General features: G+C 53.5%; 10 protein-coding genes across 10 annotated transcripts; 4 read left to right on the top strand and 6 right to left on the bottom strand.

The window, feature by feature from the left end:
* Positions 1 to 502: 502 nt before the first annotated feature.
* On the top strand, positions 503 to 2,494 carry B0T23DRAFT_386152 (serine/threonine-protein phosphatase PP2A catalytic subunit). The gene is made up of 4 exons (XM_062837592.1): positions 503 to 960; positions 1,140 to 1,373; positions 1,487 to 1,741; positions 1,810 to 2,494. Exons 1-4 carry the CDS (start codon positions 945 to 947, stop codon positions 2,265 to 2,267), a joined length of 963 nt encoding a protein of 320 aa, XP_062689681.1. The 5' UTR covers positions 503 to 944; the 3' UTR covers positions 2,268 to 2,494.
* A 619-nt stretch (positions 2,495 to 3,113) lies between these two features.
* On the bottom strand, positions 3,114 to 3,737 carry B0T23DRAFT_322767 (putative rho GDP dissociation inhibitor G6G8.3; the record flags this gene model as incomplete). The annotated part of the gene is made up of 2 exons (XM_062835322.1): positions 3,114 to 3,244; positions 3,356 to 3,737. Coding segments are annotated over 2 exons (513 nt in total), but the record flags the coding sequence as incomplete, so codon positions are not given.
* Positions 3,738 to 3,741: 4 nt separating this feature from the next.
* On the bottom strand, positions 3,742 to 4,361 carry B0T23DRAFT_386150 (uncharacterized protein; the record flags this gene model as incomplete). The annotated part of the gene is made up of 1 exon (XM_062837591.1): positions 3,742 to 4,361. A coding segment is annotated over one exon (215 nt), but the record flags the coding sequence as incomplete, so codon positions are not given.
* A 2,346-nt stretch (positions 4,362 to 6,707) lies between these two features.
* Positions 6,708 to 8,760, top strand: B0T23DRAFT_208887 (uncharacterized protein). Its single transcript, XM_062833517.1, has 3 exons — positions 6,708 to 7,097; positions 7,157 to 8,498; positions 8,557 to 8,760. Exons 1-3 carry the CDS (start codon positions 7,031 to 7,033, stop codon positions 8,600 to 8,602), a joined length of 1,455 nt encoding a protein of 484 aa, XP_062689678.1. The 5' UTR covers positions 6,708 to 7,030; the 3' UTR covers positions 8,603 to 8,760.
* An 801-nt stretch (positions 8,761 to 9,561) lies between these two features.
* On the top strand, positions 9,562 to 11,381 carry B0T23DRAFT_386145 (putative 3-hydroxyisobutyrate dehydrogenase G6G8.5). Its single transcript, XM_062837590.1, has 3 exons — positions 9,562 to 10,155; positions 10,214 to 10,387; positions 10,615 to 11,381. The coding sequence occupies exons 1-3, from the start codon at positions 10,048 to 10,050 to the stop codon at positions 11,347 to 11,349; spliced, it is 1,017 nt and encodes a 338-aa protein (XP_062689677.1). The 5' UTR covers positions 9,562 to 10,047; the 3' UTR covers positions 11,350 to 11,381.
* A 142-nt stretch (positions 11,382 to 11,523) lies between these two features.
* Positions 11,524 to 13,221, bottom strand: B0T23DRAFT_386143 (FAD dependent oxidoreductase). The gene is made up of 2 exons (XM_062837589.1): positions 12,878 to 13,221; positions 11,524 to 12,750 (listed from the first exon to the last, which is right to left on the bottom strand). Exons 1-2 carry the CDS (start codon positions 12,898 to 12,900, stop codon positions 11,685 to 11,687), a joined length of 1,089 nt encoding a protein of 362 aa, XP_062689676.1. The 5' UTR covers positions 12,901 to 13,221; the 3' UTR covers positions 11,524 to 11,684.
* Positions 13,222 to 14,498: 1,277 nt separating this feature from the next.
* B0T23DRAFT_323503 (uncharacterized protein) lies at positions 14,499 to 17,099 on the top strand (the record flags this gene model as incomplete). The annotated part of the gene is made up of 4 exons (XM_062835362.1): positions 14,499 to 14,840; positions 14,876 to 15,298; positions 15,365 to 15,380; positions 15,448 to 17,099. 4 exons carry the CDS (start codon positions 14,499 to 14,501, stop codon positions 17,097 to 17,099), a joined length of 2,433 nt encoding a protein of 810 aa, XP_062689675.1.
* Positions 17,100 to 17,422: 323 nt separating this feature from the next.
* Positions 17,423 to 18,068, bottom strand: B0T23DRAFT_406844 (thioredoxin-like protein; the record flags this gene model as incomplete). Its single annotated transcript, XM_062839140.1, has 3 exons — positions 17,423 to 17,618; positions 17,810 to 17,914; positions 18,046 to 18,068. The coding sequence occupies 3 exons, from the start codon at positions 18,066 to 18,068 to the stop codon at positions 17,423 to 17,425; spliced, it is 324 nt and encodes a 107-aa protein (XP_062689674.1).
* A 1,240-nt stretch (positions 18,069 to 19,308) lies between these two features.
* Positions 19,309 to 20,024, bottom strand: B0T23DRAFT_398256 (uncharacterized protein; the record flags this gene model as incomplete). Its single annotated transcript, XM_062838351.1, has 3 exons — positions 19,309 to 19,364; positions 19,447 to 19,666; positions 19,740 to 20,024. The coding sequence occupies 3 exons, from the start codon at positions 20,022 to 20,024 to the stop codon at positions 19,309 to 19,311; spliced, it is 561 nt and encodes a 186-aa protein (XP_062689673.1).
* A 1,385-nt stretch (positions 20,025 to 21,409) lies between these two features.
* B0T23DRAFT_431209 (HAD-like domain-containing protein) lies at positions 21,410 to 22,344 on the bottom strand (the record flags this gene model as incomplete). Its single annotated transcript, XM_062840305.1, has 3 exons — positions 21,410 to 21,543; positions 21,632 to 21,780; positions 21,851 to 22,344. 3 exons carry the CDS (start codon positions 22,342 to 22,344, stop codon positions 21,410 to 21,412), a joined length of 777 nt encoding a protein of 258 aa, XP_062689672.1.
* Positions 22,345 to 22,676: the final 332 nt, after the last annotated feature.

Here is a 22,676-nt window from a genome sequence, read left to right as displayed (position 1 = left end):
TATCTTCAGAGGTGGCCGTGGACGCAGCAAAGCAGCAGAGGTGCAAGAGAGAGGAACAGGGAAAGGAATTTGTGAGGGTCCAAGTTGGAAGAGAGGAGGGAGACCGCTGGCTTTTGTATGAACCGGCTACCAAGTGGGGCACAAGCACCCAGTCCCTTCCAGCACGTGTGAGGCCGTGAGTGATGGAGAGCCGGGGATTCAGGGCGTCAAGAGCCTGGGCCGCCGGGTGAGCTGCCGCACGGGCCTTTTCAGTGACGGGCCGGGATGACGGGCGGTTTCCAGGTTCCCAGCTGTCTGCTTTCCACTTCCATGTTGCCCAGCTGAGTGTCAAGGAACCGTCAACACTCAGCGCAGCTGGCCCGAATGAGGGCACGTCACATCGTCAGCAGCAGCCCAGGGGCACCTCCACTGCAGCTGGGAGGCAGGTGCAGCGCGTCGAGCCTCCTTGGATTCGCCAGGAAAGGCTTCAGCACTCAGGATTGCGCTTCTCCCTCGGCTTCCTCAGCAACAAAAACACCCGTCGCCTTCATTTCCACCTCAGTACAGACTGTACTGCTACAGTACCAATTTCAGACGGAAAGGTGTATTCCTGTTAGGCCGCTTGCGACTGTTCTCTCAGAATCCGTATACCACATTTCTTCCCTCCCAACTTTCAATTTTGAATTTTTTATTTTTTTTAAGCAAACTGAAGCTGAGCTGTCCCATCATCAAGTGACTGGAGGATTGCGCTCCGTCGTCTGCTGAAGCTCTTTTGCCCCGTTCGATGTGACAATAACCATCTCTCCGAACATGTTGATTCGCATCTATCCAACCACCACCACCACTGACATCGCTCGCGCTGGGAGAAGCACCAGCCTTTACCTACCAACTGCAAACGTGTCCAAGTTGTGTTTCTAGCGCCGTTCCATTGATCCTACTACACGAGAGCATCATCTCTGCCCGTCATGCCTGGCCTTCCCCGTAAGTTGGTCCATTGCACCCTTTGCGCCACCAACGTCGAAAACAGCGGACAGGTCCATGCCCCTCCTCTTCTTGCCCATCCCACGCCCCGCCAAGAAAAAAAAGACACCGACAAACACCCAACATACATCCAACGGCGAAGGCATACGACAACCGCTGATATGTGACGTACCGTATAGCTTCGGTCGACCTCGACGAGTGTATCTCGCGCCTTTACAAAAAGGAACTACTCGCTGAATCGGTTATCGAGGCGATATGCGCCAAAACAAAAGAGCTGCTAATGCGCGAGAGCAATGTCGTGCATGTTCGCGCCCCCGTTACTGTTGTCGGTGACATCCACGGCCAGTTCTATGATCTGATAGAGATATTCAGGATCGGTGGCTACTGTCCAGACACGAATTATCTATTTCTAGGTGGGTGATGATCTTGGTAGTAGTGGTGGAAGCAAGACGCGGGCGGCGCGTGCCCCCCATGCGATTGCTGCTGAAATGATCATGTTTGGCTAACCTTGGGAGAAAAACAACAGGCGACTATGTCGACCGAGGCATGTTCAGCGTCGAAACCATTTCTCTTCTTGTTTGTTTAAAACTGAGATACCCCAACCGCGTCCATTTGATTCGAGGAAACCACGAGTCCCGCGGCGTAACGCAGTCTTACGGCTTTTATACCGAGTGCTCGCGCAAGTACGGCAATGCCAATGTCTGGCATTACTTTACCGACATGTTTGATTTCCTCACATTAAGTGTGGTCATCAACGACCAAATATTCTGTGTACACGGAGGTGCGATACCCCCTTTCTGGGCGCTAGGTGTACAAGCCAGTTGCTAAACCTCTTTTTTTCCGCGCCAGGTCTCTCCCCTTCGATCCACTCTATCGACCAAATCAAAGTAATCGACCGCTTCCGAGAGATTCCTCACGAAGGCCCCATGGCCGACCTAGTATGGTCTGATCCCGATCCCGACCGCGACGAGTTCAGTTTATCACCCCGCGGCGCCGGCTACACTTTCGGAGCGCAGGTGGTCAAGAAGTTCCTGGCGGTGAACAACATGAACCACATTCTGCGCGCGCACCAGCTCTGTCAGGAAGGGTATCAGGTGCTATACGACGACCGGCTGAGCACGGTATGGAGCGCGCCCAACTACTGCTACCGGTGCGGAAACATGGCAAGTGTCTTGGAGGTCAGCGATACCGGAGAGCGCTTCTTCAATGTGTTTGCGGCCGCTCCTGAGAACGACGCCGTTAAGGATCAGCAGATGAATCAGGACAAGTCGGCGGAGGGGGGCGCATTGCCGGATTACTTTTTGTAGTAGTCGGCGAGAGACGGGAACCCCCCCTACATAGTACGCATTCAGGGCGAATGGGGATAGAGGACTGGAACAGAGAGCATGAGCGTTGCGGATGGTCTTGGCTTGAACTTGTTCGCACCAAAGAGTGTGAATACACTGCATATACCCACGCTAGCGACCGCAATGTCATAGATTAGAAGCAGGCATGAATGATAGAGGTACTCGGGACAGTTTTTTTTTTTTTTTTTCTCTACCAACAGCAAGCCCTCCGAACTTTTTCATAGCAGACAAGAGAAACCGCAACACCTGAATTGCGTATGTGAGAGTTATGTGTGTTTATACTACTAAGATAAGATATGTATGTATGTAGATAAATATAAGGAAGTTTTCTCCTCTTCCCCTTCCCTCCTGCCCGGAAAGGGGGGCGTATACCCTAAAAAGACCAAACCATCCTGTGGCTCAGATTCCATTCCGTTCCGTTCGCTTGCCTTTCCAGTCCCATACCTAGATAAGGTGAAACAGACGTCGGTGTGTTTCTACCTGCCTTTCCCTTGTCGAGTCCCGGTAGTGTAGTGTATCTTTCTCCCTGTTTCTTCACTTCCGAAACAGAGAGGAAGCGCGTGTTTAGTCTTCTTTCCTCAGTATGATTGATTCCATCTTCATCCTCTATCGAGTTCGCTCCTCGTTCGCGAATGGCGCATCCCTCTTTGCCCACGAAATCAACCGAGGGCACAGCAGTTCGTCACAGTATGCCAACAGCGAAGTGTATGTGTGTATCCGATGCGGCTGACTAGCTGGACCGAGTGACCGGCTAGCTTAGGGCGAGAAACTAGACGACGATGACGGCGATCTAAACCCGAAAGTAGTTTACCAGTCCTTGGCAATATCGAAGCTCCACTCGAACTCGAGATGGGTCTTGCCATCGTCGTCGACGAAGCGAGAGACGGCGTTGTAGTTGCCACGGGCGAGCATACCAGTGGGGGCCTCCTCCTCGGCGACTAATCGTTGCGTAAACTCGGTCAGCTATTTTCCGCCCCTATTCACAAGGACAAACAAGCGGACAGGATGTCTGTCAAAAAGAAGAAAAGAAAACAGGAAAAAAAACTCACAAGTCTTGGTGTACATGGGATTCTTATCCGTGTTGGGCGCATAACTGCCAATCATCTCACTCGTCTTGCCACCGGGGATCCTGATCTTGCCGCGCTTGACCGTCTGGACGTAGTGCAAGCCGCTCAAAATCTCGTGCTGCACCTTGAATTGGGCCTTCATGGTGAACTTGGCACCCTCCTTGATGGTGAAGGGCTTCTTCTTAAGGTCCTCCAACGACCCGGGTGTGGACAGGTCGATCACGACGGGCTCCCGGCCGGGAGACTCCATGGAGAGCGAGTGGATGATGCACACGCGCGGGTCGTTGGGGTCGGACAGGTCGTTGCCGCCGCCGAGGCCGAGGGACTCCTTGTAGCGCTTGAGGGACTCGTCGTTCTCGTCTAGGGGAGGGGGTTAGTCATGGTGGTTCTTCTTTTCATGAATGGTATCTCTTTTTCTTTGGCATCATGATATATATGTGTGTGTGTGTGTGTGTGGTTGAATGCGGTTGGGTGTTGTGTGGATGACGGTGCTGTGGTCTTCCGGTCTGCGACAGCTCTCGCGCCCCTCGTGTTCAAACCAGGGGCATGCCCTGTTGGAAGTTGTGAACGTCTGCGACGACCTTTGGCTTACTTGGCCGCCAAGTCAACAATTGCAGAGGTAGGTTTCTGCCACAGGGAAACCCACACAAGCTTTACTTTGCGCTTATAGTGGTCGTGATCTTCCCAAAGATTTGGCATGAAAGGTTGCGATGTTGTGAGGTGTTGCCATAGTCCTTTGCGCCGTGAAGCATGGGCGGTGAAAGGGGTCACCATCATGTCGTCACCGCACCCGCAGTTCCCCCTTTTTCCAAAAAGTCCCACGATCCGCACGATGCCGCAGAGAAGATGCGGGTGAAATAAGATGCATGCGATGCTGAAAAGAAAACAAACAGTAAAGACAAAGGTTGGAACATACCCATCTTGTGGTACTCAGCCAAGGACTGCTTGGGCTGAGAGAGCTTGTAGCCCGAGTTGTCCTCGGGCATCAGATCTTCGTCGTGTCCGCCGGCCATTGTGAATTATTGGGGTAGTGGTTGTTGATTAAAATAGATGAAAATCCGTCGGGATATGGAGGATATAAAGTTGCAATGAAGAGTCAAGAAAGACAGGACGGGAGAAGAGAAGAAGTCGACGACGACGGAAGCTATGATGGTATTTACGGCGCCGATCTGATGGAAGGTTTTGGAGGGGTGACGGGACAAAGCGAGGCCGGAGCTTATTTATTTGGGCGACGGGAGCACTGTGCACACCCAATCGACACCCACACAGTTCCAGATTGTCCACCCACGTTCACTGCGAGTCGCCAGGAACCACTCACAATGGAGAGCGGCTGAGCCCAGAGTCAACTGAAGAGAGACGGCGATGGAACTGACTGGCAGCAATTCTGAATGGAGGGGCTCGGCACTCTTTCAGCATGTCTTCTCTTTGGCCACAGCTCTTAAAGCTGGTGGGGCCAAGGGGGAGCTGCATCTGGCGGTTGGGGGTCTCGATGCGAGAGCAACACCAAGACGGGCCCATCATTGGATAACCATGGGCCATCTGGAACGCCGTCGACCTCGAATTTGTCCTCCCTGGTTCCCGCGTGCAGAACATATCAAGTCTGGAATCCCCCTCATCTATTGGGCTGCTGGCTGTTGATGTTTCCTTCTTCTGTGCCTCTTGACTGCCTTGCCCGTTGATGCTGTGAAATACACGGGCCTTGCGGTAGCTCCCCAACTTCTCTCCTCGAGCCTGGAGACTAAACGTACCTACCTACGTACAGTACATGGCAATAGGGAGCTGCCTGGTGGATTACCTCTAGTGTTCAAGCTACGGCGGTGATCTGATGGACTTGGACAAGTCGAGTGGTTGCACGAAACTGGCGATGTGAACAACAAGTGTCTCTGTTGTCACCGCCCCTGGAGAGAAAAGGAAAAAAGGGGTTCAGAGCTTGGAGAGAGTGTAGCGATGGTGGTGAGCGATGGTGCCAAGACCTGAGAGGGCCGATTCCGATCATTGGGGGCCTTTTTTTGGGTCGTTCACCGCTCCTTCTTTCCCCGCCAGGGACCCGTCCGCTCGAGATACTGGGGGGCTCTCTTCACCGTTGAGTCCCGGCATGTCAGATCACGGAACGGCCAGCCTTCCGGTTATTTTGATTTATACGTAGGCACCTTCGGCTAGCTAGGAAGAGCGCGATATCACCGCCCTTCAGCCTTCTTGTCGTTCGTTTCCTTCTCCTCAGCGGCTGAGACCCGTTCTCTGCCGGTTGTCTTACAACTGTTAGCACGGAATGGAGCTTGATCCAACATGAGACAAGCCGTTGAAGCATCCCGGTGTGAAACGCTTGAGGACGCCTCTGCTCTGCTTGGTGATCGCTGGTGAGCATGATGGTTCTGGTGGTGTAGAGGTCTTGGCTACCCCAGATTGACGGGTTGACGGGTTCCTGGGACGGGATGACGGGTTGACAGTTCTGTGTGCGTACCTATGCATCACCAAATCCCCTCCCCACTCGCTCACGTCGAGGCCAGCGTCAGTCCAGCAGACCCGTATGGTATCTTATCAGGAGGCCTTGTGTCGACTTCGTTGACATCCATTCGTCGCCGCATGTTGATTGTGTCCCTTGGCTGCTCCAAACACCACAAGACATCATCTGCAGCAGAGACGTGAAGAGAGTCTCACTGCGTGTGGAACATTGCTCACATTGCATCCGTGGAGGACCCTGTCTCTCCGCTTTCTGTTCTGCTGCACCGCCCGCCGCTACTCCTGCAAAAGGATGCGTCGTCGAGCTGCGGACAGCCGTCTCTGTTTCTGGTGGTATTTTATTGGTGGGGATGTTGGGAATCCAATCGGCTTGTTGAGCACACTGATCGAAGTGATGTGCTGCCACTCACAGTTGAGGTGCTGGACGGGCGCTTGGGCCACCCCACGCCAAACACCCTCCCAGAGTTCAGTTGTGACTGCCGTCACTCCAACGGGAGTCGTCTGCAGTGAGGTGGTGCAGTGGCCGCCTTCTCCGCCCAAGGGAAGCTAGCCCTGAAATAGTGCCCACAATCAAATCGAATCCCACCCAAGCTGCGTGGCCCGTGTCCCATGATCCCGCGACACGCTAAACCCTCCTCAGCGGACGACGTCGCGCTATCCTCTGCACTCTGCTCTGCACTGCTGCACCGAAGCTCTGACCCCGGTCTCCCCGTTGCCCCCATCAACCCGTCATTTGTCTCATCCTGCCTCTCCCCGTTAAGCTTCCAGTGATTCCCCAGAGTCCAATCTGCCAGATTGCGCGCGACCGACCGCACTTTTCGCACCCCCGAGCGGTCTTGATCGTCATCATCCTTCATCACACACACACACACACACACACCTTCAATCCCATCCTCCGCCGTGCTCTCCACGGGATTCCAGCGCACGGGAGCATCCATTGAATCAGCATCAATTCTAGCCAGAATCCTCTTTGGCTCAAATCGCTTTGCTAGTAGCAATTTTAATTTTGTGTTTTGGCTCGTTTTGGTTGCGTTGTCCCACCGACCATTCCGACCAAAAGGACACACTGCGAGCTGCGCGCAAAAGTCTTCGCCGTTCACGACACCAACAGGAGACCACCCATTGTGGCCATCGCCGCCTTCCCCCAATTCATCCCACAACATTTGTATAGCGGCCCAGCCATTCCCCCGCGACATCATGGCGCAAGTAGCTAGGCATCTTCCGGCCCGTCGCAATCCTCTGATGCTCGAGGATGTGCCGTCCCGTAAGCCACCGTTCACAAGTGCGTGAACGAGAACCACAAGCTGACTTGCGCAACTACAGACACAGATCTTGCAAGCCGTCGCCGCTTGGGGCAGACTCAACTGACCCCTCGCATGGTCACTGCTGTTCCGGGCGCTGAGGTTGATCCGTCGTCTCTCCTGGCGTTCGACTACGCCCACCTCAGAGCCCCTTTGCCCAAGGGTATCGTCTCGGGCATCTTCAAGTCCTCTCCTCCCAGCTACTTCCTCATGCGCCGCAGCCAGGATGGTTACATCTCGGCTACCGGCATGTTCAAGGCCACGTTCCCATATGCGTCGCAAGAAGAGGAGGAAGCGGAGCGCAAATACATCAAGTCCATTCCCACCACGAGCTCCGAGGAAACCGCCGGCAATGTCTGGATTCCCCCTGAGCAGGCTTTGATCCTCGCCGAGGAGTATCAGATCACTCCCTGGATCCGAGCCCTTCTCGATCCCTCAGATATCGCCGTCACAGCCACCGACAGCAGTGCGCCCAAGCAGATTGCTCCCCCTCCCAAGTTTTTCGGAGCCCAGCCTCCTCTTGTTGCTCCCACACCGCCTACGACTCGCAGCACGCGCAGCCGTCCTAGCAGTCGCCGTTCCTCCAGCCCCGCCAAGTCTACAACCACCAGCAAACGCGGCACCACCCCCCGCAATACCAAGCGCACGGTTACCACGGAAGCTTCTGCCACTACAGTTACTACTACCGCCACCGCTACCGCTGTCCCTTCCGCTGAAACCCCCGCCACCAGCTTCGCCGACTCCCAGGCCCCCACGCTCATCAATGGCGAGATTCCTACCTCTACCCCGATCAACACAGTTCCAGTTACCAAGATCCAAACTACCGAAGCAGAGCTCAAGGTGGAATCGATCGAGAAGGAGCCTGTCGTCGTGCTGGAACCTATTGAGGAGGAGCCCAAGATCAAGGTGCGAGTCGATGAAGACGTCAAGCTGGATAAGGATGGCGAGGAGGTGAAGCATACCAAGGTTGAGCTTGAGGTGCCTCTAATGGCGGGTGAGCCTCCGTCCAAGGAAGAGGCAAGAAAGATGATCGAGGAGGCCAAGGCGATGGTCGAGGCTGCCGTCAAGGCTGATGCTGAGGCCGCAGCTGCCCTTGTTGAGGCCTCCAAGGCTGGTGCTGAGGATGAAAAGGCTGAAGGCGAGGCCAAGGCCGAGACCGAGGCTACCAAGGAAGAGGAGGCCGATAGCAAGGGCAAGCGCAAGGCGGAGAAGATTAGCGTCGATGGGGATGAAAAGGCTGCAGATGAGGCTGAACAACCTCGGCAAGCCAAGAGGGTGAAGACCGAGGCAGAGTTGCGCAAGGATAGAATCCGGAAGCGCGCCTACCTCGGCCTCACTGCCACGTTTGCCGTAGGAGCTCTTGGGTACGTGCTGCTTTTTTCCGAGTGATGTATTGAGCGTGTGCTAACCCGTTCTGCGCAGTGCCCTTCTTCCCATAATCACACCGTATGTGGCCAACGTACTATAAACCCATGTGGGGACGTAGACACCAAATTTCTTTGTTCTGTTTAAGCCGAGTCGGCACATGACGCGATATTGAAGGAGACATGGGGCGCAGGCCGAGTTCGTTCAAGGAGTCTTCTGTGTACTAGGGATAATGGTCGTTTTGCTCTTGTAACTGGTTAACCTTGGGTCAACTCGAACTTTGTGGTTAGCTTCGGTGTGCAGCATGGTTGGACACCAGGACTTGGACGGAAATAGGATTTTCTTGAATTCAAGGTTGGTTTCATTTTCGGTTTGTTTTACGTTGCACATACCCCCCCACTTCGGCGTCTGTCGCCTGTCAATCAATGATTGAGAGTCCATGGCATGAAGGGCCGTGGCTTTGAATGGAGGTGGACCGGTCGTTTGGATGGAATCTGGTTCTCATGTAGGAACAACATAGGTATATACAATCTCTGAACACAAGGGCAGGCGGCATGCTACTCAAACTCGCTGGGATGGGAAATGAAAGTGTAAACAGCGGAGGAAGACTCCCAAGTTCGTGCCGGGCTGGGAAGCTCCTTTTGTAGATAGTAGAGCCTATTCTAGTGGACTGTGTCATGTAGTGAACAAAGCAGATCTTTCGGCAAGGGATTTTCCAGTGTCTGTCTTCGGGTGTCGGATATTCTTTGTCATGCAAGTTTGTGAGGCTGGAGTCTCGATGAGTGCAACGCCATAGTCACATTGGCAGTTCCTCATCGTTCGGCATCATCCGTTGACAACAACCACTTCCAAATGTCATAAACTCGACTTGAACGGGCCAGATGGTGGAGAGGTACCATATCGTTGAGTGTTTGCACGTTTTCGGCTTATCGCCTGCTTCAGGTGGGGGGATATGGCTGATATGAAGCTATGGGGGCTATTATCGTCGTAAACGAGCAGACTCCAATTTTGGAAGCGCACGAGTCATTTTGTTCCGCTCAACGTATCGCATATCTTTTCTTTTTTTTTTCCTCTCGCTCTCTCTCTCTCATTTTTTTTTTCTTTTCCCTTTCCCTTTCCCTTTCCCACCACACTTCAACACCACAATGATGTTTTGCGGGCTTCATTCCGGCAGTCCTTGATTGGGAACTTGCCAAAAGGGAACGCGACCTTGACGCTCATGCAGCGTCGGCCGTTACCCCTCGACCCCTCTTCTTCCATCGTTTGTTCCGAGGAGTTAGCTTCCATTGGGTTTCGCCTGGCGATCCCATGACCTGCTGCTCCAGGTCTTGGCCAAAGGCGGCAATGGTCGGCTTTACCTCCGGGTAATCACAACCACCTTCCTGTCGTCCGCCAGCATCACCTGCGCGCCTGGCTGGTCACGGTGAACATGCCTACCTACGCCGCCGAACAAGACTACGATCGTATGGTCAATCCTTCAACGATCGTGTTTCTGCGCACAACCGTTCTTCATCGAAGCGCAATACGCACTCTTTTTTACAAATTACCATGAAGGCAAACACGCGGTTGTGCAAGCAGCTGCTTGCTCAACGCCGAACTTTCTCGTCCACCGTGCGCCGGTTGGATAACTACGCCTTCATTGGCCTAGGCCAGATGGTACGTCTCCTACACCCGTGCTTCCACTCGGAATTGGTTGCTAACACTCGGATTATAGGGCTATCAGATGGCTAGAAACCTACAATCCAAGCTTCCACCAAGCGATACTATTCGCCTGTACGACATCAACCGGGGTGCGGCTGAAAAGCTCGCCCAGGAGATGTCAGTACAGCAAGCCGGAGGAGCTTCCACTCACGTGGCGGACAGTGCAGCCGATGCGTCGAGAGAAGCGGTACGTCACACTCTTGTCCTTAGCCTTCATTCCCTCTTCCCAAAAGCTTTTATGATGAGTTTGTTCCAATTCATGAGTTTTTCTAAGTTGGGCCCGGCGTTTTGCTGGGCTTTGAAGTGATTATCGTTATACAACATAAGCCAATCCTCTGAAAAAAGCCATCACCCAATTCTTTGTCATCATTCAATGTCAATGGCGACCCAAGACTAACTGGGATCTTGACATAGGACACGGTTGTAACATGCTTGCCCGAACCTCAGCATGTCAAGGCAACATACGAGTCGATCCTTAAGGATGAGCTACCTCCCCGTCCTGGTCCTCGTCTGTTCATTGACTGCTCGACCATCGACCCCACGTCCTCGCGTGAGGTTGCGGCCGCGGTAGACAAGGCTCTCCCTAACGGACAGGGTCACTTTGTCGATGCCCCCATGTCAGGCGGTGTCGTCGGAGCTACCGCTGGTACATTGACGTTTATGCTTGGTGCCCCTGACTCCCTTGTCGCGAGGTCTGAAATCGTCCTGCAGCGCATGGGCAAGCGGGTGTTGCACTGCGGTCCTCAGGGAGCGGGTCTGGCGGCGAAGCTTGCCAACAATTACCTGCTAGCAATTGAGAATATTGCTACTGCGGAGGCTATGAACCTCGGTGCCCGATGGGGCCTTGATCCGAAGGTGCTCGCCAGCGTAATAAATGTCAGTACTGGAAAGTGCTGGCCTAGTGAAGTCAACAACCCTGTGCCAGGCGTCGTAAAGACTGCCCCGGCGAATCGCGACTACCAAGGCGGTTTTGGAATAGGACTGATGCGCAAGGACCTGAGGCTGGCCATCCTGGCAGCCAAGGAAGCCGATGCTAAGCTTGTGCTAGCAGACAAGGCCTCGGAAGTGTACGAGACTGCCGAGTCTGAAGAGCGATGCAAGGGCAGAGACTTTTCGGTTGTCTACCGGTGGTTGGGCGGAAAGGAGTAGATACTAGAGAATACTAATACCGTCTGACTCTACTTTACTTGGTCTTCGATCAACCTCCGTGATTTGCTGCTTTTGTTTTTTCCCCCCAAAGCCTACCAGTTATCCTATGCAAACTGATCTGCCCTCGCGGACTAGTCATCATTAGCCGTGATCTATCCTTGCTTGTGGTTTGTTCGTGTTTATAAGTCAAGATTGTCTGTGAAGGTGGTGACGGCCAAAACTTCTTAAGAGCAGATGTCACGGAGGTACATTCATTGACCTTGAACCAGAAATAGTTACTACCACACTATTTTCCAAGACCTTCATTATTCATCCAGTAATTCCAACGCTCTAGACTAGAGCTTAGAGCCAAGCTTCAACTCACTCTTAATCTCATCCACCAGCTCCTGCACCCTAAACGCACACCCCCAGCTGCCCTGATATCCCCATCCGCCATGTCCATAGTTATGCACCACCCACGTCCCATTGATGTTCTCCTTCTCGATCCTCACGCCGCCCTCTCTATACGGCCTCAGCCCCACCGCATGCCTAATGACATCCAGCGCCTCGATGCCTTTTCCACCCGTCAACGCCGGACACGCCTCCACGGCGCGCTTCATGATCCTCGTCGCAATGTTCGGATCCGGCACGCCGTCCCAGTTACCCTTCATGTACGTACCTCCAAGAATCGTGCCCCCACCTGCAGCTCGCTGCATGATGTAGCACAACTCGTCGTCGTTCCCGTCGTCCGTGCCGCTCGTGCACACCATGTTCGGCGTCGCCTCGTTGCGGACTAGCACCACCTGTCCGCGCGCGGGCATCACTTTTTGGTCCATGACGCCGCCCAGCCGACAACTCAGCAAGCCCGTGGCGTTGATGATGATATCCGGCTTGCGCCCCGTGTGGCTCAACTTGGCGGCGTCGGAGATATGCTTGAGTACGGCCCGCTTAAACACCACGCCGCGTGCCCGGCACTGGCCCAGCAGCCAGGGCAGGTAGATGGCCGTGTTGATGCAGACCGAAGTAAACGAGGAGGCGGAGGACATGCCCTCTGGCACCTCGGAGGCTGGTAAGTCGACGTAGTCGGGCACCAGGTCTTTGTACCACGGGTTGCGCACGAAGAGGCCGTCGGACAAGGGGCCCGCGAAGCCGGCGGCTTCGTCTTGGGCGCGTCGGTAGAGGACGGCCTTTTGGAAGTGGATGCCGGCTTCGGGACAGGTCTCGGCGAGTTTTTTCAGTTCGGGCCAGGTTTCGCCTTCCCAGCGGTTGTATTCGGGGGCCATGGGCAGGACGTTGGCGCCCGCGAAGGGAGAGGTGTACTCCGGGTCATAGTCGCCGGGCATGTGCTTGGCTACTACGGTGATGGTGTTTCCTCCTTGCTTGGCTAGTTGGAGGGCGCAAGTGAGGCCGCTCACGCCGGCGCTGCGATGGACGTCATTGGGTTAGTGAGGGTGATCACGACGACAAGTGGTAGTGAAACTATTGTGTGTGTGATGTCTCGGGTACTTGAAGCTTTTCAAGCCGATACCGGGGATTGTGTCAGACATACCCTACAACAACAATCGTGGACATTGTGGATAATGTAACCAGAGGCGAAGACAAATCCTGAGGTCAACGGGGAGCATGAAATGTTTACAGAGTCGAACGAAAAGGAAATCCTCGGGTCTAATCAGCCTTTATATGTACCGACTCTTTATGTTCCTTTGGGGGATGAATCATAACATGATCAATCCTCACCTAAACCAGCAATGGGATCCCGATCTTGGTCTCTTATCTTTTCAAGGTGGGATTTACCACAGCGACCGGACGACCAGGGTACCAGAAGTTCCATAGGCCCGGTTCCAACCTTAGGTACCTCTAGCTTCATCGTCATGATAGAAAAGTTGAGACCTGTTCGCCGACATGACACTCGGCTCAAGATCTCAACCTTTTTGTTAACGGCGCGGTTCAGTAGGTATGTCCCCGCATACTGTAGCATTCACTGTACCGTTAGGGGTCTAGCCCCCCGTGGGCCGTTGTCTAAAAGGCGCGCCCTTAGTCTAGCAGATAGAGGTAGTTCTCCCACGCCGCTACGGGCAACTCTAACCGCAGCGCTCGGGTTCCATACCTATCGCTTACGGAACGCTCCCTCCCGTTTAGGTACGGCTCGTCTCAACGCCAATGTACCCGCACTCCGAGCGTGAACCCCGCTAAACTTCAACCTCACTCCTTTACGTTCTTGGCCAGCTTGGTGATACATCATCTCTCGAAGTCTTAACCCTGCTCAACTTCGAATACTATGAGGGACACAGACGGACGACGAGACACCGTAAGATACCCATGTCATCACCTGCATGGGCGACATCGGTGCCTCGACGGTGTGACTCTCACGGCGTAGGGCTGAACACGTTGGCATGTGGGACTGTTTCCCCAGATGGTACTTATTTATCCATCGCTTATTCGGTTGCCCAGCTTCGATACAAGCTCTCGTCCCGACGAACACACATGTCGAAATGATAGCCATCTTCCATTTGACAACCAAAAGCTTGAACTTGCGGCGTTCACCATCTCTGGGATTGGCTCATGAGCGAGATCGTCGGACATTCTCCTGACCAGCCACCCTCCAACAAGAAGACTGGCTCTACACCATCCTCCTCTTCCTCTCTGTGTCACACAGCCACAGTGACAACGATGATCGATATGCCCACCCAACGGCTCGAAGTCCAACTATAGAGACCCGGCCGAAACGGGGCGGCGCAACTATCTCTCAAAGGGGGCCAATGGTCTCATCCTAATATCTGACATACTACCTATGTAGATATTCTATCAATGAGTGGCAGGCCACAGCGGACAAGCCGCGTAACGCCCCGCCGTTCAGCTGGGAACAGTTGTGTGCCCCAGCACAACCACGCTCCCGAAGGCTGACGTGACCAAGCACTGGGTCTCTCTCGTCTCACTCAGTTCCATTGCGCTTCGTTGACATGGAAAAAGCCAGTGCTTACATACATTCCGATGTTTTCATCGCTTCAATGATCGACGGGTCATCATACTATACACGGGTGATCACGGTCGACTCTTCGAGTGTCTATCCTGTCCTTGCCCAACGTTTAATGTGGATTAACACCATGCAGACTAGACTACGATGAGATTTTCACCAGTGGCCCTCGTCTTCAACCGATCAATCCTCTGAAATGCCGAACACACCCGGCCAGGAAGAGGTCCATTCCTTCAGGGATTGGGCTTCTAATCCTCACACACCCACACGAGGCAGTCCCGTTCCCAACGAAACCGGGAATCACTTCTCCCAACACCACGAGCACCGACCAGATAGCGGGCCGACTGCTTACGGGAATACCCAATATCACGCCGGATACGGTGATGGACTCGCTACACCATACAGCATCTACGACGTTTCTCCGCACCCGGATGCCTCAGTTGTCCCTCCTGATTTGATCTATCAGCGGCATGATGATGAGACCAAACTCCTACAGGAAAATCAATGGCAACAGCAGGCCAAAGGCACATCCAAGCCAGTTAATTTATCAACTGTTCTTTTGACTTCACAGAGCCTGGGTTCCCCTCCTGTCATCAGGAGTTCAACAGCGCGACAGTCCCGACAAAGGCCCTCCAGTTGCGCCTGCTGGCTATGGCGATGGAGGAAATCATGGAACATGTACCTATGCCTACTCTTCGGCGTTGCATGTGCTTCTTCCCATCACTTTTATTACTGGTCTCTCGACGGGCGGCCAGCCACGGACCAAAACAAGATGATGCGCTATGGAACGATGTTAGCCTTCGGAGCAAAAGCAGGCCTAAGCGCCGCGGTCATCGTGGCTTTCAGACAGCGGGTATGGACAACGGTTCGAAAACGGTTTATGACTGTGGGCGCCTTGGATGCCTTGTTCTCGGCTACGGAGGACTTACAGGCTGTGACGAGTTGGGAGATGGTCCAAAGCGCAAAAGTGGCGGCGTTGCTAGCGGCATATGCTTGGTAAGCTTACCCCCTTTTCCTTTACCTTTGTGACAGCGTCCGAATATATTCTTACACGTGTGCAAGGCTGGCACCACTCGTGGTAGTCCTTACTTCCAACACGCTTCTTGTCGTTCCCAGGAAGATGACAATCTCAACCTCGTGTCCAGAGGTGCGGACGCTGAACCTTACATTCGAAGAGACCTACGAGTGGCGGCAACCTCCAAAGATTGACCGGCTATTTGAGATTCCCCTGTCTCTATGGAATACCACCAAGGAACCAGAGAAAGACACTCCCGGATGGTTCGACTACTACACCGCACCCAGCCCTAGTTTCCAGAATACAGCCACTATTGGCTCCTTTCTCGAAGAGGCTGTCATGAGAAGGAACGCACCTATTGAAACTTGCGGGACTGGTTGGAACTGCTCTTTCGAGATCCAATTCATTGCCCCAGCCTACAAGTGTACCGAACTGGGCAATGGGGTTGATTCCATTGTCAACAACCTAACTCAAGAGTCCGGAAGTATTGCGCCGCCCTTCAACATGGACGTCCTCCTCCCCAGGGGCAAATTCACCTACTACGCCTTCACCAGCGGCGGCGAATACTCCACCACGCAAATGAAAGAAGCCGGCATTGGCGGCCGACCAACAATGAATCCCCCCTTTCCCAAGCACCTCGGCGCCTTCCGCACCGAGCCCATCATCTGGCTCGGCTACGTCACCCTCGCCGACGCGCTGGCCAAGGCCAACGACACCAGGGGCAACCTTCCGTCGGTGCCTTCCAACCCCTCCGACCCAGCCTGGAACACGTCCTTCGTCCCGCACATCTTCGCCTGCGAGAACTACGAATCCAACTACACGGTGCGTATCAACTACACCGGTGCCGCCCAAACCACCACCGTGACCAACGTGACCTACCTCCGCCCCGTCATCAACACAACTTACACCCCGCACATCGACGCCAACGACGGCACCGCCGACAACGTCACCGCTACGCCCACCGACAACTACATCCTCCCCACTTCGATCCCGCAATACCGGCGCACAGCCGCCTACCACTCGTTGGGGTTCATGCTCCGCGACCAGATCAACGGCACGGTGGGCATCGGCGACGACCGCGACCTCGTCAACCCCATCGCCAACACCAAGGCCATCCAGACAATGCGCCTCCTCGATTTCGGAAACAACTACTTCCCGTACCCGGACATCCAACAGCGGATCCAAAAGTTTTACGAGGATATTATCCTTTCGGTATTGGGACATCCCCAGTTTGCCAGCGTGGTCTGGGCGGCGAAGCCCGGGGAACAGTCTGGCGTGACGTTTAATGCGCCGGACGCCAACCAGCCGTCGCTGTTGACAGACCAGCAGAGAGCTTATTTGTACCCTTGCACCAAGTTTCGCATGGCGCTCGTGTACAAGTTTAATGCAAGGTTGTTGTGGATCGTGTATAGCATCTCGATTGCCCTGGCGGTGATGGGCGTGGTGGTGGGGGCGCTGGCGCTGAGGGAAAATGGAGGGGTGGTGAGAGATACCAAGTTTTCGAGCATCGTGGCGGCGACGAGGGGGAGCGGGTTGGGGAGGGTGAGATGGACTGATAGTATCAATGGCGGTGCTTCGGGTGGGGGTGATACGGTGCCAGAGGAGGTTAGAGGGTGGAGGATGGGGTATGGGGTTGTTGATGCTGGAGCTGGTGATGGTCGGCTGGAGGTGGGAGACGGAGCGGGAGGGGGACGGACGGTGTATGGGTTTGGGTTTGAAGGGGATGTGAGGCAGTTGAGGAGGACGCCGAGTTTAGTACAGTTGACGACGTTGGGGAAGTAGGCTTGATAGGTACGCAAGTGTTTCCAGTACCGTTTCTAGTCTTTCGTTTTTCTCGTATCGGGCCATGAATCGGGGTTGGGTACCGGCAGCAGTCTCCATCGTGGTCGTGCTGCAATGGTAAGTTGCAGTCATGTATGTAACCATGACACTCTAACCACAGCATACCTAGCCAGACAGCCTCCCTTCCCAGCCCTGCTCACTCACATGCGCGCATGTAGGTAGGCGCTCACACAAAGTGCTGTTCCGAATTGCTTAAACTTTGCATTCCCTATCTATTTCTAGGTATCATCCTGTTGTATCTATCCCATATCTCCGCTCTTTATTCAAAGTTGCTTGGTGATGGTGGCCAGGAGAGCAGGGGGGTTGGCACCGACGAACTCGTCAGCCTTGTCGCCGTTCTTGAAGATGACGAAAGTGGGCATGGCGCGGATGCCGAGCTCCTGAGCGAGGTCGGGAAGGGCGTCGACGTCGAACTTGGCGAAATAGACGGTGTCCTTGAACTGAGGCTCCTCGGACCACCTTTTCAAGCAAAAGAGAATTAGTCAGTAAGTGCGTTGTGTTGTTTTCAGGCTAGGCGGGAATGTTTCGCTCGCGCTTGCGCGTCGTAGATCACGGTAGGGTAGAAAGGGAGTATATATGTGTGTGTATGCTGAAAGAGCACAAGGCTGGGGCTGGGGCTGGAACTATTGAAATCGGGAACGGGAACGTACTTGGCGACAGTGGGAGCGATGGCCTTGCAAGGACCGCACCAGGTAGCGAAAGCGTCAAGGACAACAATGGGGTTCTTGGCAATGGCCTCCTTGAACTCGGCGACGCTGTTGTATCGACATATTGTCAGTTCATTGGGTCATATTGGTCGACGGGAACCCATCAAGGCTGGCTAAGCTGGCTGGCGATTTTATGTATCACACAGCCTCGGGAAGGTAAAGCGACAGATAGAACTCACGTAGCAATGTTGTGGACAGTCATCTTGGGCGACGAAGTGGTGAAAAAGCGGGAAGCAATTGAAGGGGTATTGGCGATGATGGGGCGAGGAGTAGCTCTGGTAAAAGTGCTGGCGGCAGGTCTAATGAATCTGGAGGAGAACATGGTGTAGGAGAGTTGAGGGGAAGAGGGGTTTTTTACGGTAAATTCCAACAGATGGAAGGCTGAGCCTCTTTTTTTACGAGACCACCCAAAGCACTGTGACTGCACCGAGAGCCGATGGCTGCCAAAAGAAACGGTACGGTACAATCACGCAACGGCGGCACATGGGAACTGAACTGAAGCTTCCCTTGGCTGCCGCTGCTGCCCTTGTCCCGTCCGTCCACTGCGCAAAAGCTTACGGGAGCAAATCAGCAGTGGTGGAGCCTTCTCGATGTTCCCCGTCGTCCCGTTTTTGATGATGTAAGAAAAGTCTCCATTTGTCAGGTCCCGCCGATGACGCGAACGGCGACTAGGGGTCCTATTGACCCCGCCATCCACCACCATTCAGCTGAATGGATATGGTGACCTCTCGCAAGATCCTTTTCCCTTTTGTTCAGAGACTCTGGAGACTTGCGTCTGATCGTATGACAATCCCCAATGTCAATCCCATATCCTCCTGGTACTCTTCTTACAAATCGTTGTCGCCAACAACAATCAGGTTGATGCGCTTCCAACGTGTCTCAGCCCTTCCATTAATCGACAAGGCTACAACAACAGTGTCTTGGACTTGTGCATCTTGTCAGCCCAACACCAGCGCACGTCATTACACGCCATAAGCACTGTCCGCTGTTCGTTCTAGCTGCTTACTTGCATTCTGTGGCGCAGTCACCAGAACACCATCCACTCCGCTTCAGGGCTGAGGTTCTGGTGTCTTGGATACTTGCGCTTCAATCACACACGTGTATTCAAAGAGCCTTCTCATTGCTCATTTCGTTGTTAGTTGGTGATCTTTAACAAATACGTATTATAGATCGGCCGCGCGGAAATCGTGTTAATTTATACCAACTCGTGGCAGCAACAAGTCAATTGAGACAACATTGAACTTCAACAACACCATGGCCAGTGTGGCTGTACCTTGAGTTGCTGGGTGTGGATCCCTTCAGGGGTAAACAAAACATCGCGACCCATCGCCAGGGCAACCACTTCCTCTGATCCATTTTTATCCAGCCTTGCGCACCATCAACTGAACTTCCCTCAGGATATATTTTTCCGTCCTCTCCGATGATCTTTACGATAGCCATTTCTATGTGGGAACGGCAACCAGTGTCACTTTGATGCAGAATCGGTTCGGATCGGACTCTGTCGTTCATCATGGGTTAATCGATCAGCCATGTCACAGAATATCCGAGACAGAACGGCAATTGGACAGGCCGGAACTTACTTGTGTTTCCCGGAGGATAGTACCGGAACTCATGACTGTTATCGAACGATGGCCGCACACAAATCCAGCCTCCGGCCGGCGCATTCTGCTTTCCCACAAATCGCAACTCAACCTGCAAGCTGTCGGTGTCCGGATTGCAAGCGTACGTCGGCTGGAAGAGAGCTCTCGGATCGCCGCGTTCCGTCATGAACATCTTGACAGTGTCGTCGACATTGGATTCCTGTGTCCGGAGACGTCAACTCGAACTCTTACTTGGACGGACGACTTCTGCATAGGAATTGCGGCAAACTCACCTCGCCGCCAATGACAGCATTGATGGAGACCCAGTTGATCGAACCCTTGATGAGAAGCAGGTTGGTAGTAGTGTCGCCCACTTGGGGTGATCCTCCGACGTACAAGTGCCGGTCACCACCTCCGGAGACCATCAGGTTCATGTACTTGTTGTGGATTTGAGGATAGGAGGCATTTTGGACTTGGACACGGAAGTGGCTGGTGATATTGTTGGACAGTGGTGTGCTTGGGATTGTGCAAGCTGTTGCGACCGCAATGAGGGCCGTAAGGCTGAGCAAAAGCCTCATTTTGAAGCTGGGTAACTGAAGACAGGAACGAAACGAGCAAGGAAGGTACTCAGGCCCAACATCACAGTACCTAGGCGGTCGGATGGCCGGGTGTCGTTTTATAGAGGTTTTCTACAACGGGTGAGCATGTTTGCCAATCTACCCCCTTACTCTGTGTGTTTCCCATGGGGAACACAAAAGCGATATGCCAATCGTCAGCAGCATGACTTTAGTGATCCCGCCCCGGCGATGCAGACAAAACAACCCAAGATAATTCCGGGGTACCTTTGTTTTGCCTCGGATAAGAAAACAAGATTTTCTTTCCTGGCTATCTTGTTCTGTTTGGCTTGTCAACATCGCTCGTCCTGTTCGACTCCAGAGCGATAATTCAAGAGCCAGAAGCGCACCAGTCGCTTTTTCAGGTCTCGTATACATGCATGGAAATTATGCTTGGTCTATGTAAGCGATAGCCTTGTCAAGTCTCGATTGGACACTGGGCGAGAAGTGCGGTAGTAGTATTGGGAAACTAGTAGTTCGGTCTGCGTCTGTTACACCCTCTTGGAGGATTTCCGAAGTTGCAGATCTAGCTGATGGAGGAATATGGACGAGAAGATGGCACAACATGATGCTATCAAATGTTGGCAGATGACTAGCTCTGCAGAAATTGAGGTGTTGACCGGTAAAACGGAAGTGAAGGTCAGCTTTCGGGAGTCGGGTGATCACAGCACTAGTGTTTTTATATCACGCCTAGCCTAGCCACTGGGATGTTTTCTATCATGTGTCACCAGCTAGACATGCGGAGTAACGAGCATTGGTTCGTAAAGCTCCTTCCGCCATATCCAAGAGAACTAACGTGTCCGATCAATTGCAAATTTCTCGCTCTAATAAGGTCACCTGCCCCTATGCGGACGATATCTACCTAAGCCTTCTCCAGTCCGACCAATCTACTCCAATTCATGGATTTGGAGAGCCAAAAGCCGAGGACCCATCAATCGCCGCCCTCTCTTATCTGTCCATGAGAAACAACAGGCAACGACGTCCGTGATACAACATATGTTGCCTTATGCAAGATTTCCTCAGCCTCAGTCAAGGTTCCGAGACCGACAGAGAGCCTTGCGGACTGCCTAGCAACACAACGCCTTCTAATTATGGAGTGGGAGGACAGTTATGACCCATACATCTATTGTCTATAACATTCAGAAGAACAACCGCTTCCTTCTTTTGTCTTCTTCTAAGAGTTCTATCAGGAGGAAAAGTGGCATAAGTAGCCTGCTACTAACCAACCAACCAATCACTCCTGTGCGCCGTCTAGAATAGTGTCCAGAAAAAAAAAAAAAACCCTGAGCGGAAAGAAATAGAAACCAGACTGAACAGACCGACAGACGCTCGGTGGAGGGGTGGCTAGCTCATTTCCTGCCAACAGCAGCCTCCTTGACGGTCACCTTGCCCGCAACAATGTCCTTGACCACAGCGAGGATCTCGGTAAAGTCGTGGAACGTGGTGAAGGGCACGTTCTCCTTTTCGCAGTAGGTGATTAGATCTGTGTGTGTGGTGTGTCAAAGTCAGCAAATACTATGGCAATGGCAATGGCAGTGGGAATGGTAATTCATTCGAATTGCAAAACATACCCTTTCCAGCCTTTGCAAAGAGAAGGTCCGTCTCCTTGGCAGCTGAGAGATCCGAGACGCCATCGCCGGCGTAGAAGAGGACTGGCCTTTGGTCGGCAGGCAGGTTGGCGTAGGGGCGGATTTCGAGGGACTTGTCGTGGCCGAATCCACTTTGGTTTCCATGATGTGAGCGTTTGTCCTGTATCGCCAAAAACAGAAAAAAAGAAAGGGGTGACAAACCTGTCATCGTGGTAAGTGATCATCCACCCTCCCTCCTCATTCAAACTCTGCTTTCCCGGCCTAACAGCCACCTGGTTGCTAACAATCTGCAAGCTATCCGCCTCCTCCTTACCCAAGAAATGGGCCAACAACGCCCTGATGACAGGCTCCATGCCGCCACTAAGAATCACAATCGGCATGTTGATCTCCTTGGCCCAGTGGAAGAACTCCTTGAATCCAGGGTCGAGGGTGATGTTTTTGAGCAGAGTCTCGATGCACTGGTCAAAGGGCGTGCTGATGCTGTCCAGCATCTCCGAGAAGCTGTCGCGGAAGTCGCGGTGGCCGAAGAGGACGCTCTCGTTTCCCTTCTTGCGGAGTGCCGGGCCGAACCCTAGAGTGTCGGTCATGAAGTCATTGCTGTCTTGTTGGGTGATGGTGCCGTCGAAGTCGGTGAAGAAGATGAACTTGGGGTTGGTGGCCAAGGCGGGGAGGGAGGGGGAGTCGTTGGATCCCATCTTGACTGTGTTTAGTGTTTTGGGGTTGTGTTGAAGGTGATTTAGGTGAGAAGTGTACAATGAAAGGTACTAAAGAAAGAGGTGAAGTGAAAAAGTCAAGTGAAGACCGGAGGAAGTCCGAGGTCGACGGGCAACAAAGGAATGAGTCGGCGCGGGGGGGTCCCAACAGAAACGCCCCTCCCCCGGTACCGGGCCCGCGGCGGCCCAACGGCACAGCAAGCGGCGCGGCAGTGGACTGAATCCCACAGGGTTGGACCCCCATCGGCACGGTGCCTGAGACCCCGAAAGAGTTCAAACTTTGGCTTGTCTCGGCCACCGCATCGCCGATGTTA

Source organism: Neurospora hispaniola, assembly GCF_033458365.1.
Source record: "Neurospora hispaniola strain FGSC 10403 chromosome Unknown B0T23scaffold_7, whole genome shotgun sequence".
Lineage (NCBI taxonomy): Eukaryota > Fungi > Ascomycota > Sordariomycetes > Sordariales > Sordariaceae > Neurospora > Neurospora hispaniola.
This window is presented reverse-complemented; position numbering and strand designations above follow the sequence as displayed.